Source organism: Halteromyces radiatus (genome assembly GCF_025201355.1).
Source record: "Halteromyces radiatus strain CBS 162.75 chromosome Unknown BX664scaffold_8, whole genome shotgun sequence".
Lineage (NCBI taxonomy): Eukaryota > Fungi > Mucoromycota > Mucoromycetes > Mucorales > Cunninghamellaceae > Halteromyces > Halteromyces radiatus.
Genome location: NW_026251694.1, coordinates 732,571 through 745,247, shown reverse-complemented (window position 1 = coordinate 745,247; position 12,677 = coordinate 732,571). Strand labels below are relative to the sequence as shown.

The window sequence follows — 12,677 nt, the reverse complement described above, 5'->3', positions numbered from 1 at the left end:
ATTTTTTATTTTATAACATCACGAAAAACATTTTCTTGTGACCCGACAAAAAAACTTTGAAAACACTGTATCTATTTCTCCCTTTTTTTTTTTTTTTTTCTCGGGTACAATGTTCTTTTCGGTTTTGAATGATGAATGATGAATGATGTTTTTTATAGGAATGTATACAATGTTTATACACTCTTATATATGTGATGAATGCATTAGGTACCAAAGTAAGAATTGGTGAAAGAAGTTTTACTTTTATTGGTTGGAAAAAGTGTAACCTGAGGAGCTTGAAAAGAATTACTACTATTTTATTTGTCTCAATTTTCCTTTTCTTCTTTCATTCATTCATTCATTCTTTCTTTCTTTCTTTCCTTCCCAGCTCCATGTCACATAACTTTGATACTTGTCCCTTGCGATTCTATTCTCTCTTAATTATAGATAGCAAAACACAAAAAATCATTTTGGCCACAAAAGAAATATGCACCTTATTAGGATATCTTCCATTTCAATTGATCGGTCACCATCTTGCTATACTGAATTTACAACCACTCGGTGAACAACTCTATGCAACTCGACATGAATGTTCTCAAAGCCGTATCTTGTTACAAGTTTGTATTCACAAAGAAAAATCTCTAGGTTTAGATTATTGGTGCTTTCATCCAACATCTACGTCTCTACTACCAATTGTTAACTCCAATATGACAGTATTACGACTCGATCCTTATGGTTGCATAGAATATACTTCTTTGGCTAACCAAAATATTCTTCTTGGTAAATCACTCAAAACATTAATACACAACGATGATAGAAAACGACTATCTGATGGATTAAATGAACGGCAAACAACATATCAAGTATTACATTTACGATGTCAACAACTTATTGATAATGACGATGCATACGAATGGATCAGTTTGACAATGATTACTGTACCACGAAGACGATCATATGGAGCTCAACATGAAGATATGACACGACAACTAATGATTATACGGCCAGCAAGCAATCCTGACCTTCTTACGTCTACAGTAGCAAGAACAACAAACCAGGATCGATCTACGTTTATTACTTGGTCTCATGGATGTCTTGAGGTGATGCGGTTTGTTTTTGGATTTTGGATTGGTTTAGTAGTGGAAGCTTGGTGGACGATGTGTGACACAGTATATCAAGGACAACGTTATTTGGTTGAATTTTTGGCTCATCTGTTGATCAGTTTATTGGATTTTTTGGCAGATTGTATCGACCCAGCACCATCATCTACTTCATCTGTACGCGTGGTACAAGCTCAAGAAAAATGGAGGGAACCAAAATTACAGCAATTGGATGACAATAATACAACCGAAGTACCTTGGGTTCGTCCTTTACATCGAAAACGTTGGGCTACTGCAGTACGAACATTACGGAAACGCGTCCAGTCAAGTACCGTGGCACAAAAATCGCTTGGCGTTCTTGAATCTATTGGTGTAGTGCAATCTGCTACTATGTTTGATTATTTGGAGAAAGTCACTAGTGAACATTATTATCATTCTTCTCGTCCTTCTCCTCCTCCTCCTACTATTAAAGATAAAACCATTTGATTTTTTTTTTTTTTTTGAAATAAAGAAACTAATTTTTTTGATACCCTTTTGATATTATATGGTTCAATGATGATGATTCTCATTTTAAATATATGTAAAGATATGTACAATATTTGTCTGTTTATGTCTTCTTTTCAGCCCTATGATTAGAGGCCTGTTTGCATCCATATTTCAAACATATTTTCGGTGATCCTTTTTTTTTTTTTTTTATGGATGATGTAAAATAGACAGATTGATGATTGATTTATTATTCAAAATCAATACAAGTTATGGTAAACACAGTAATAGTAATATAATGACAATGCTTTGTTCGACTTTGGTACTACGATCGTGTCTTTTGGTGGGACCAGTAAGTGTTTTGGAAACATGTGATCAATGTTTGGTTGATGCTTTTTCTTTTTTTTTTTTTTTTTTTTTTTCAAAAAAATCTCCCCTGACTTTTATATATATATATTTTATCTTCCTCCGGTTTTTTCGTTTTCTCTTCTTTTTTCTTTTTTTTTTTTATTATATATTTTTTATTTTTATTTTTTAAAACTCAATGACTGAATTGACTGATCAACAAAAACTTGAAAGACGTCGCTTGAAACGCCAACAACGTATCTTACAATCAGCTGGTGATCGCCTGGAAAGAATCACAGGTACCGCCTTTCGTAAGTAACAAAGAAAAAAAAAAAGAAAGATAATAACGTGTATACCTAGTTATATTTATTTATTTTTTATTCTAATGATTTATATTTTGTTTTTCTTTTTTGATTTGTATTATCATTAGCTGACCGTGTATCGCCAAGTCCATCCCCATCTAATTCAGCTACTTCCTTGAGACCTGTCAGTTCATGTTCAAGTAATAGAATGACAAACTCTCATCGACCTTTACGCGCAGTGTCCTCGGTACCATCTTTGCAACAGAAACAACAAGATTTTTCTATGGATAACATAAACAATACTAACTCCATGGACGTGGCTGAACACTTTCCAGCATCGAATGACCTTCGCCGTCGAACCTACGATACTTATAGCAAACCGATCATGGAGGATATTAAATCGGCAGAAAACATACCTTCTATCTTGACAGAATCGCCTCTTGATGAAACGACACCAAGTTTTTTATCACCAATAAATCAAAAGCAGCCAATATCATTATTAAATACATTATTGATGCGAAAGTTATACCGGCAACGACATCATCATAGTTTGGATCCTTCTTTGAAGTATTGGAACGCTTTGCATTTTGCATCTATGATATGGCTTACATTTTGTGGACTATATACCGAATGGCAAGAAATTGGAAATTTGGATCGTTTTGCGGGACTTTTGCTTGATCAAGGACAATCCATCACTCAATTTGTAGGTCGATCACCTTTTTAATATTATACCCAACTTTTTAATTTTTTTTTTTTTTTTTTTTGTTCATAGCCATTGTTTCGAAATTTTATCATGTTGGAACTTCTGTTACTGGCCGCTTTCAGTCTTTATCATCCGGAAGTAATAAAAAAAAAAAAACGAAAAAGATCTTTATGCACTTTAAGGTTTCTATTTCAAACTTACTGATGAACTTGTTTTTTTCTTATTGTCACTTTTATAGAACCAATATCCGAGCATTCAAGATGATTTCACTCTTGTGGCAACACAACTTCCTTCTCCTTTTGATCAAATCATGACATCCGTTTTAGGCTATCGTCGTACATTATTTTGTTTGATTCAAGATCTATCCATTATCGTTTTCATTATTGGTTTTACTCAAGTACTTGCCTATATATTCTGATTTCACTGTAAGATTTGTATATTAGTATATTGTGTCTGTTCTCTATTCCTCTTTTATTCCATTTATTCTCTAAATATAGAACCATCCATCCATATCACAGCGTAGTTTTTACCAACATATAAATAACAATAATAATAAAAAGAAATGTGCATATGTATTGTCAAGAATGTTTTATTTGTTGATTGATTTTCTTTCTGTACATCATATATATCCATACATATATATATATATATCACACTGCAATCATTCTATTCTAACCATCTAAACTAAAATTATATCTATGGTTTGGCATCCATGACCTTTTCGCATATCGTATCAGAGTGTAAACGAGGAATATCGATTGTAGAAGATTTTTCACCTACATTCACCAATATAAATAAGAGTTAGTTACCATTTAACCATAAGAAACATTCAGACAAACACCAATTGGATAATATTTACCAAAATGTACGGTAACAACTGGTTTTGTGGTAGGATCGGCTGATTTGTTAAGTTCAAATAAAACAGAAGGATTATTATATTGCATACGTGGTAAAGTTTCATGAAGAAAATGCCTAAACATAAAAAGGAATGAAAAGTGAGCAATAAAAGTCGCAATGTTGCTCTTTCTTACTTTGCGCCAGCACTTTCATTCTTTCCTTTAAAAGCGTATGTCAATGATATTTTTGTAATAGAGGATGGGAGTTTGCTGGACCCAACACCTGAGGATAATTGAGAAATAAGTTCACGAGTTGATTTTATGGATCTTAATGACATGATGTGTATGCAAGAAAAAAAAAAAAAGTAAAATGAATAAAGAAAAAAAAAAAAGAGGATTGTATTTTTTAACTTTCCTTCTCTGGAGCACCCCCTTCCTTCCATATTTCGATCTCCACCAAGCCACCTTCAAATTCACTTTCCAATGATAATTTAATTAGACAGTCCTTTAACGCGATCTTTTTTTTTTTAGTTGTAAATGTGTGTCTTTGATACATTAATAAAAAAAAAAAAGATAGACATAGATGATATTATAGTATGATTGCAGGTTTAAGTCTTAAAATGGGGATTTCGAATATTTTTTTTTTTTTTAGAATGAGATGAGATGTCAGATAGTCTTTTTCTGAGATTTTTTACACGTTATCGATATGCTATCCTTTTTTGGTTCATTAACAAAAGAAGTAATCATAGATAATATATACATCTTTTGTTAATGATGCTTATACGGTATGATGATAGATTTAATCATAAAAATGAGATTGGAAGGTTGGTTAGAGCTATTTTTTTTTTTTTTTTTTTTTGAAGATTTTGGATTTTTACAGCTAAAAATTTCGAACTCCTCAGCCAAATGTTGGCTGTAAAAGTAAATTGTCGAGGGTTCACCAGGCAATTTTTCAAAAAATCGATAAAATCTTTTCGATGATCATTACACATTAGTTGGCAAGGTAAGGTAATAAAATGAGATTAAATGATATTAGGTTACTTTTTTTGAGAGGAATCCAGTGATGGTAATTTTATTGGATGATGATCATTATTGGATGAATCTACCTTTATTTTTTTTTTAGTTTTTACTTTATAGTATAAACGATTATAGTGAAAGAGAATGATCTCATCTATGTTCAATCCAAGTTTGGTACAGTAATGATCATTTTTGGGTGAAAAATGAAAAGAAAAAAAAACAGATAAAACTAATACTGTAAAGCAAAAGAAAGAGATATTAGTTAAATAGCTCTTAATAGTGGTGATCGGATGTTGCGGTCGATTTTTTTTTTTCAGGGTCGTATCATGCGACTAATTCTTCTTTTATGGTCATTGATTATAAAATTAAAATTATACCCCTGAAGTGGTATGTGGGATGGAAATTCAAATGTTAAATATGAAGAAGGGGGATTATTTCTTTTCGGAATGGATTATAAAAAGATATAATTTAACTAACGATTCATTTCATTTACTCTATGTTCATGTACTTTATAATAGTATGATGATGACAGGTCCCTGTCAAAAAAAAAAAAAAAAAAAGAAAAAAGAAAAGAAAGTTTCGAAAAGTGCGCCGTCAGACGGAATTAGAAATGCATTGACTTTCGTACTAAAAAAAGTAAAAAACTTAAACTGACTTTTTCGAGGGCGAAATGAAGAACCCCTCGAGAAGACAGGGTCATCGGATAGACCTTTTATTTTTTTGTACGTGGTAGTTTTTTTTTTTTTTTGTCACGATATTTAACAATGCACCAATAACAATGCAAAAAAGAAATGGAGTAAAAAGCATGATAATTGCGTAACATCATTTGAAAACAAGGTATTGTTACTGTTTTTCAGACCTTTGAGAATGGCAAGAGGAAGCATTATCGGTATTTCAAAGTTTTGATAGAAGATTCCTGGACCTCCTTTTTTTTCTTTTAAATCCTTTTTTTGGAATTCATTTCCCTCGCTTTTCTTTCCTTTCTTTATTTTATAAAAGGTGAATACTCACGCACCTATTTACTTGTTATCGTATGTTCGATCAGCCTGCACATACTCTATTCTCGTCCTTAAAAAAAGTTGTTGACAATCCAAAAGAATATTTGGCTGACGTATGTTGTCGTTTCCAGGATGTTGAAATTTGGGCTCATACAGGTAATGGAAAATTTTGAAAAAAAAAAAAATTCCCTTTTTATTATTATTTATTATTCATTTACTTAATATCTTTTCCCTTTTCTTTTTTTTCTTTTTCTTTTTTTTTTTTTTTTTGCTAGGTATTTTGTTATTACGGTGTCCTTCCGCCTTTGGTCAACGTTTTTTACCTTATTTAGTCAACAAAGGCAGCTACGACCCTATAAACGACAGCATAGTCACTTTTGATGAATCTATCTCGTCATCATTATTCAAATTATTACTACTTTATTGGTATACAGCTCATGTGGACCCAGATTTACCTGAACATATTTGTCAGCAATTGAATGCTTTAGAAAAAGAACTCGATATTCAACTACTCCCACGCCCCGCTCCTGATAATTATGATACTTTTGAACAGCAACAACAACAACAGCTTGTACAAGATTTGAACCGGATGCGACTAGACGAAATAGGATGTGATATTAATCTTATCTTACCTTTGAACTCTTCTTCTTCGGATGCAATCACCTCCACCACTCTGTCTATTCCAGCACATCGATTTATTTTGGCCAGTCAGTCAACTTATTTTTACGCCATGTTTTGTACTGATTTTTGTGAAAGCCAAAATAAGGTAGTGCAGCTGACCGACCGTTTTTTTACACCTATGGTAATGCAAGTCATACTGAATTACCTATATTCGGATACTGTGTGCGTTCCTCCACCACCTCAATTGGCTTCTATATGCAATTTTACAACAATATCCTCTTCTTATCCACCTCTATCCAAAATCCAAAAATTAACCTTGAAAAAACATACCTTACGGACCCTTCAAATGACTTTTGCAGCTGCTGATTATCTTGGACAAATGAAAACACTTGGATATGCCCTCTTACACGCTATGACCAAAACTTGTGATGGATTTAGATGTCTATGTGATGATTGTGTTCTTCTCTTACCATCTATGCTTTCTCTAGCAGACAAGAAAAAAGAGGATCCTATTCTTTCTCCTCTTCGTGCTACTCTGGTGACTTTGTATTCTGATCCTACTCATGCTATACAACATCTCTGGTCTCAAAAACCATTCGCCATTCTGGTCCATTCTATGATTCCTTCTGCTGCCTCGATGATGAAGACTCTCGATTCCTCAATAGCTCTGGATGATGATCACAAACCCAAGTCAACATTAATTTTTGAAATTGCTGAATCCACTTATGCAAATGTCACAAAACACAATGCTATTCATGTCCTTCATGCATTACATTTATGCTTCTCCAAATTACGAAGTGCTGATCTCTTACCGACCTGGTCACTACCTACATTGGACTTGTTGGATCCTATCTTACAATTGACTGTTAGTATGGTATCACAAAATTTTGACTTTTATTGTGTGGAATACCCTATTCTTGTATCATGTGTGGATGGTATTGGATGTGGTTTCTCAATTGACTTTTTGGATTTTTTACTTAATCGTGTACTCGACCAAGGCATTCAAGATGCAAATGCTGGTATTATTTACCAAGGTATTGTCAAGGATTTGATTGGAAGACAAGAAACGGTGAAAAACATTGCTCTGGATGATGTCTTACTCAATGCTCGTGTTCGATGTACTGCCTATTTGGCTCGACGATGGTTAAGTGTCAAATCTCTTGGTGGTTTTCGATCTTTGGAGAAAGCAACGATGCGACAACTTTCTGACGGTATTTATAATAGATAGAACCTGAAAAGCAGTTTACTCATTTTTTTTTTTTAAAAAAATATTTTATGGTAGATATTGGTATTCCTTATCGTACATTGACAAAACCATTTGATACTGACTTGTTATCACTATTCAGCTTCAGACCAAAACCGTCCAAACATGCACTCAAGTTGAAATCAGAAAATGAAGCACCATATCCATCCACTTCTAAAGCCGTTGGTAATGGGTCAACAATCTCTTTTGGACGTCGAAGATCCTTTGGTAATCCACGCAATCACAATGCAGCATCATCGTCAAAAATAGTAGGAAAATCGATATCGTCCTCTACTGTTGGTTCTCGCCCACGTTCACATTCAGCAGGATCAGCTCCCCCTTTCCGATCAACACTTCACTCGACAAAAACAGACCCATCTTCTGGTTATGTGAATTACAACACTCTCAATGCATTATCGACTCAACCATTGATTCACCTACTTTCAATGGAAACTGAAGCACGAAGATACCAGCAGGAAATATCATCTATGACTGATAACGACGATGCTTATAGATATGATGATGATGAAACAAGTGAACGTTTACTGGATGCATTATTGCCTATGGAAAAAATTACACCTGTAGTAAATAACAAGAGTGCTGATCGATCAACAAAATTAAAATTCGAAATTCCATCTGGTGGACCAACACATGCAAAATCTCCTTTACATCCAAGTTTATACAATCAATTACTATCCCCAATGGATGCTATGATGGATTCATCGGCGTGTAGATCAAACAAGAAAATGAAGATGAAGAAACGTGGTCTTTCACCAAAACGATCAAAATGGAATCTTGGATCAACAAGCGGCAGCGATATCAGTGAAGATGAAGAATTAGGAATGAAGACTATGCAACCATCTTCGATGATTACACCTATGATTGGCGCCAGAGTAGAACTTCGTCGTCGACCTTTGCCTACGTTTGGAACTATTCAATATATTGGCCCTGTCTCTTTTGCAAAAGGCACCTGGATTGGTTTAGAATTAGAATCAAGACGTAAGTAAAAAAAAAAAAAAAAAAAAAAAAAAAAAAGCGGTTGAATGTTTTTTTTATTGATATCCTCTTTTTTCATAGTTGGCAAAAACAATGGATGTGTTGCCGGTGTAACCTATTTCCGTACTGACCCTCAACGTGGACTATTTGTAAAACAAGATGACTTCATCATCATCTCTATTCCATCTATGACAATGTAGTTTTATTCCCTTTCTTTTCTTTTTTTTTAGTACCCTTCTTTTATATTCATTCTTATTACCATTATTCTTATTTTTATTCTTACTATTGTCATTATTATTCCGTGAGTTATCATCCTCTTTGATTACCTTAGGCTATGAGGTCTTTTTTTTTTTCCCTTTGATACCCTTATCCAGTGGAGCAATATATGTATTACTACTTCCTTCGTTTCTTTTTTTACATCATATATCATTACTGCCCTTTTTTTTGGAAATAAAAGAAAGTTTTATATTCAACGTTTATAATCATCTAATCTTGTACCACACTAAATATTATGCACCGTCAATATATGATTCTCTTCCAATATCCATTCTTTTGATTAAAAAAAAAAAAAAAAGTAACAAAGTTTAAGAGAAGGAGATTTTTTTTTATAGTAGTATGATACAATGTGGAATTTAGAAAACATCCATATCATACATGTTACCTTGGTAACTGTGATGATCAGAGAAAAAGAATTCATCCGGTTACGTGCCATATAAAATCATTTTATTTCCTATTTTCTTTTTGGTAGATTCTTTCTTTCTTCTTTAAAACCCCCGTTTTTATTAATAAAGTATCATGAAATTCAATCTTGTAGCTTTGACAGTGGCAGTTTTTCTTTGTCATCAAGCATGTGCCATTACAGAACGGCAATTACAAAATCAAGATGAATCATCACAACAAACAGAAGACCCTCAGCCAATGATGGCAGAAGTTCCAGTGATGGATGCACCTAAAATGGTCAGTCCGTCTACAGCGGAAAAGGTGAATGATCTTGTGGATTTGGCAGTGGAAGTCGAACAACCTGATATCTCTGAACACATCCCAGAGGATGATCATTTGACTGACAATGAAAAGACCATGGTCTTTAGTTTATTGGAAGCCTTGGATGCCATGGCAGAACATGCTGATGTGGAAGATCAAGATAAACCCACTGCCGATGCACTCAAAGGATTACAAGCCGATGCCAATCAACGTCTATTGAATGCTGGTTATGTATATCGTACCATGGGTAATAAACGTGTCTTATCGCGTATCGCTAATAATAATAATAACAATAATGGTAATCCTGGTATGCCAAATGGAAGAACTCAAAATACGACTGAATTGGTCCGTGGTATGTTTGATATTGTCCAAACTGCAGCTCGCTTAGGTCCTTTATTCAGTACTACCACTTCATTCGGTCGTTATGGTCGACTTCTCGCCACCGCTGCTCATATCGTCGAAGGTATGCTTGCTCCTAGACAACCTGCTGCTACTCGTGTTTTCCCTCATTTGCCTAGACTTGGTCACCATTAAATAAATATACAAATCATCCTATTTTATATATCATATATATATCAATATAGAATAATAATAAAAAATACAAACTAATTTTATTCCATTTCGAATAAACAAATTCATGAACTAATATAAATCATATCTAGTCTATTCCAATATAATCTAGTCATCGGGTAATACCTTGCCAGGATTCATGATTCCTTTTGGATCCAAAGCATATTTTATCGTTGCCATCATATCCACTGTCGTGTCACCAAGTTCTGATCGTAGATAACCCTTTTTTCCAATGCCACAACCATGTTCACCACTGACACTACCTTCCATACCAATGGCTCTTTCTAATAACTTTTTGTTGAGTCGCTTGGCTTCTTCATATTCTTCAGGTTTGGTTTCATCAAATAACAAAAATGCATGAAAGTTGCCTATAAATAAGAGATTGAGCATCCTTGCAAAAAAAAAAAAAAAAAAAAAAAAAAAAAAAAAAAAGAATCCACATCCATAAACCAAAAACCAAAAACCGCTATTTTTTTTCCTTTCCTTTTTTCTTTTTTTTATTATTATCCAACTTACCATCACCAACATGTCCAACAATTGCGCCTATAGTGAATTCGAAAAAGAATAAGAAAAAAACATGAATAATCAACATAATATATATATGTATATAGGACGTAACGTACCTTCGATCATCGACTCTTTAAGATCTTTCTTGGTTTCATCAATGATATCAGGAAGTCGAGAAAGAGGTACTACTACATCGGTTGTCCAAACAGATGCATTTTGCTTGAGTAAAGATGCACTCCATAAACAAATTTTGCGAGCTTCCCAGAGTTCTTTTCGTTCACTTTCATCTTTAGCATATTTGAATGGTCCACCCTTATGTTGCCGAGTAATTTCCGATACGACTTGAAAGAATAAGAATCATTATTTATCAATAACCCGGTACGGAGGCGATATATATATATAAAAAAAAAAAAGAAAAGAGTAATTAGTACACACAATTTACTTTTCAACCAATAAAAATCATTTATAAAGAGCTTTTTTCTTTTATTATTATTATTATTATTATTATTCATAGCTCTTACCTTTGATTTCATGATCTATTTGTGCTTGACTACCAGAAAACTTGAAAAATAAAGTGGGTTTGATTGCGTGACCCAATTGTGGGCTCGACATCATCACTGCTCGCATCATTTCATCATCCAAGAGTTCCACAGCATTGATCTGAACACCAGCACGGACTAATTCTGGTACCACATCAGCAGCATCACGGATTGTAGGGAAATTACATACAGCCACTATACAGAAATTTTCAATCAGTAAAGAAAAAAAAATTGAAGGCAAATAGTCAATAATATTTCTTTTTCCATCGTTTTACCTGCTTCTTTTTCGGGTAGAACTGCCAATTTCAATGTGATTTCAGTAACAATACCCAAAGTCCCTTCGGATCCAATAAAAAGTCGAGTAAGATCATATCCAGCAGATGATTTTCTACGAATAAACAAATAAATATCATACAAATAATAGTTAGTTCCTAGATGATCATTTCTATAATACAATCATCTTTTTTTTTTCTCCTCATCTTTACCTTGGTCTTTGTCGTGTTTTGATCACTTTTCCATCTGCAGTCACTACAGTCAAATTGATCACCCATTCTTTCATTGTGCCATACCTAACAGCATTTGTTCCACTACATGAAGTGCCAACCATTCCTCCAATACATGCACCTAAACACCAAAAAGAAAGAAATAAAAACAAGTGTTACTGAAATCCAATTTGTAGTTTTCGATCAACATATGTATGATATATTACTATATAAATGACATACCTGGACCTGGATCAACGGGAAAGAATAATCCATATTCACGAAGTACTTTGTTTAAATCTTCAAAGCCAACACCAGGTTTCACCACCACATCCATATCTTCCAAATGTAAAGCTATAATGTCATCCATATGTTCTCGAAAAGATATAGATATACCACCTAGAGGAGCAGCAAAATGACCTTCCAAACTTGTACCTCCAGAAAAGGGAATAATTGGTATACTTAAAAAAAAAAGAAAGAAAGAAAGGAACGATAGACAAACTGTCAAGTTAGTCATCCAATGAATATCTTTCTATTCGTATATCCACGTTACCTAAATTCATTGGCAATCTTGACGAGTTCTACAACTTCTTCTGTATTCCTTGGAAACACCACAATGTTGGGAGAACCTTCATTATGATAACTATTACTGGAATAACCATGATTTTGTAAGATTTCCTCGTCCACAGTGACATGTTCAGGAGGTAAAACTTGCTGTAATCGATGGAACGCTTGCTGTATGGTAGTTTGACTTGGTTTCTTTTTATCCAACTTGTTAGAATCTTTGACGGTCGATGGATGGATAATCATGTATTCAAGTCCGGCACCAGCGAGAGCGGCCATCGCGAGAGAAGGTAAAAGACGATTAGAAGGACGAGGTGGTGCACTATAATGTCGACGTCCTGTTTGAAGACTGGCTTGACGACCTATCGAAAAAAGAGACAATGTTTTTGCTTTTGTATTCGATATCACGCT

The 12,677-nt window shown here is 33.9% G+C and overlaps 6 protein-coding genes across 6 annotated transcripts; 4 read left to right on the top strand and 2 right to left on the bottom strand.

The window, feature by feature from the left end:
* Positions 1–332: 332 nt before the first annotated feature.
* On the top strand, positions 333–1,603 carry BX664DRAFT_196449 (uncharacterized protein). The gene has a single exon (XM_051540094.1). The coding sequence runs from the start codon at positions 372–374 to the stop codon at positions 1,563–1,565; it is 1,194 nt and encodes a 397-aa protein (XP_051397121.1). The 5' UTR covers positions 333–371; the 3' UTR covers positions 1,566–1,603.
* Positions 1,604–2,079: 476 nt separating this feature from the next.
* BX664DRAFT_340744 (uncharacterized protein) lies at positions 2,080–2,973 on the top strand. The gene is made up of 2 exons (XM_051546873.1): positions 2,080–2,218; positions 2,338–2,973. The coding sequence occupies exons 1-2, from the start codon at positions 2,107–2,109 to the stop codon at positions 2,931–2,933; spliced, it is 708 nt and encodes a 235-aa protein (XP_051397120.1). The 5' UTR covers positions 2,080–2,106; the 3' UTR covers positions 2,934–2,973.
* A 503-nt stretch (positions 2,974–3,476) lies between these two features.
* On the bottom strand, positions 3,477–4,140 carry BX664DRAFT_340741 (uncharacterized protein). Its single transcript, XM_051546872.1, has 3 exons — positions 3,944–4,140; positions 3,772–3,884; positions 3,477–3,688 (listed from the first exon to the last, which is right to left on the bottom strand). The coding sequence occupies exons 1-3, from the start codon at positions 4,084–4,086 to the stop codon at positions 3,609–3,611; spliced, it is 336 nt and encodes a 111-aa protein (XP_051397119.1). The 5' UTR covers positions 4,087–4,140; the 3' UTR covers positions 3,477–3,608.
* Positions 4,141–5,734: 1,594 nt separating this feature from the next.
* On the top strand, positions 5,735–9,113 carry BX664DRAFT_340739 (uncharacterized protein). Its single transcript, XM_051546871.1, has 4 exons — positions 5,735–5,919; positions 6,039–7,595; positions 7,667–8,626; positions 8,705–9,113. Exons 1-4 carry the CDS (start codon positions 5,799–5,801, stop codon positions 8,821–8,823), a joined length of 2,757 nt encoding a protein of 918 aa, XP_051397118.1. The 5' UTR covers positions 5,735–5,798; the 3' UTR covers positions 8,824–9,113.
* A 305-nt stretch (positions 9,114–9,418) lies between these two features.
* Positions 9,419–10,138, top strand: BX664DRAFT_352704 (uncharacterized protein; the record flags this gene model as incomplete). The annotated part of the gene is made up of 1 exon (XM_051547685.1): positions 9,419–10,138. One exon carries the CDS (start codon positions 9,419–9,421, stop codon positions 10,136–10,138), a length of 720 nt encoding a protein of 239 aa, XP_051397117.1.
* A 144-nt stretch (positions 10,139–10,282) lies between these two features.
* On the bottom strand, positions 10,283–12,545 carry BX664DRAFT_366861 (uncharacterized protein; the record flags this gene model as incomplete). The annotated part of the gene is made up of 8 exons (XM_051548543.1): positions 10,283–10,542; positions 10,691–10,717; positions 10,798–11,022; positions 11,203–11,415; positions 11,496–11,608; positions 11,706–11,844; positions 11,946–12,163; positions 12,256–12,545. 8 exons carry the CDS (start codon positions 12,543–12,545, stop codon positions 10,283–10,285), a joined length of 1,485 nt encoding a protein of 494 aa, XP_051397116.1.
* Positions 12,546–12,677: the final 132 nt, after the last annotated feature.

What these genes read in the sequence shown, in the direction of transcription:
- BX664DRAFT_196449 (XM_051540094.1), top strand. Translation starts at nt 372, where the DNA reads ATGTCACATAACTTTGATACTTGTCCCTTGCGATTCTATTCTCTCTTA.
- BX664DRAFT_340744 (XM_051546873.1), top strand. Translation starts at nt 2,107, where the DNA reads ATGACTGAATTGACTGATCAACAAAAACTTGAAAGACGTCGCTTGAAA. An exon ending in AATCACAGGTACCGCCTTTC is followed by an intron (nt 2,219 to 2,337) that starts GTAAGTAACAAA and finishes TATTATCATTAG; the next exon opens with CTGACCGTGTATCGCCAAGT.
- BX664DRAFT_340741 (XM_051546872.1), bottom strand. Translation starts at nt 4,086, where the DNA reads ATGTCATTAAGATCCATAAAATCAACTCGTGAACTTATTTCTCAATTA. An exon ending in AATGAAAGTGCTGGCGCAAA is followed by an intron (nt 3,885 to 3,943) that starts GTAAGAAAGAGC and finishes TTTTATGTTTAG; the next exon opens with GCATTTTCTTCATGAAACTT. An exon ending in AGTTGTTACCGTACATTTTG is followed by an intron (nt 3,689 to 3,771) that starts GTAAATATTATC and finishes TGGTGAATGTAG; the next exon opens with GTGAAAAATCTTCTACAATC.
- BX664DRAFT_340739 (XM_051546871.1), top strand. Translation starts at nt 5,799, where the DNA reads ATGTTCGATCAGCCTGCACATACTCTATTCTCGTCCTTAAAAAAAGTT. An exon ending in TGAAATTTGGGCTCATACAG is followed by an intron (nt 5,920 to 6,038) that starts GTAATGGAAAAT and finishes TTTTTTTGCTAG; the next exon opens with GTATTTTGTTATTACGGTGT. An exon ending in GATGCGACAACTTTCTGACG is followed by an intron (nt 7,596 to 7,666) that starts GTATTTATAATA and finishes ATTTTATGGTAG; the next exon opens with ATATTGGTATTCCTTATCGT.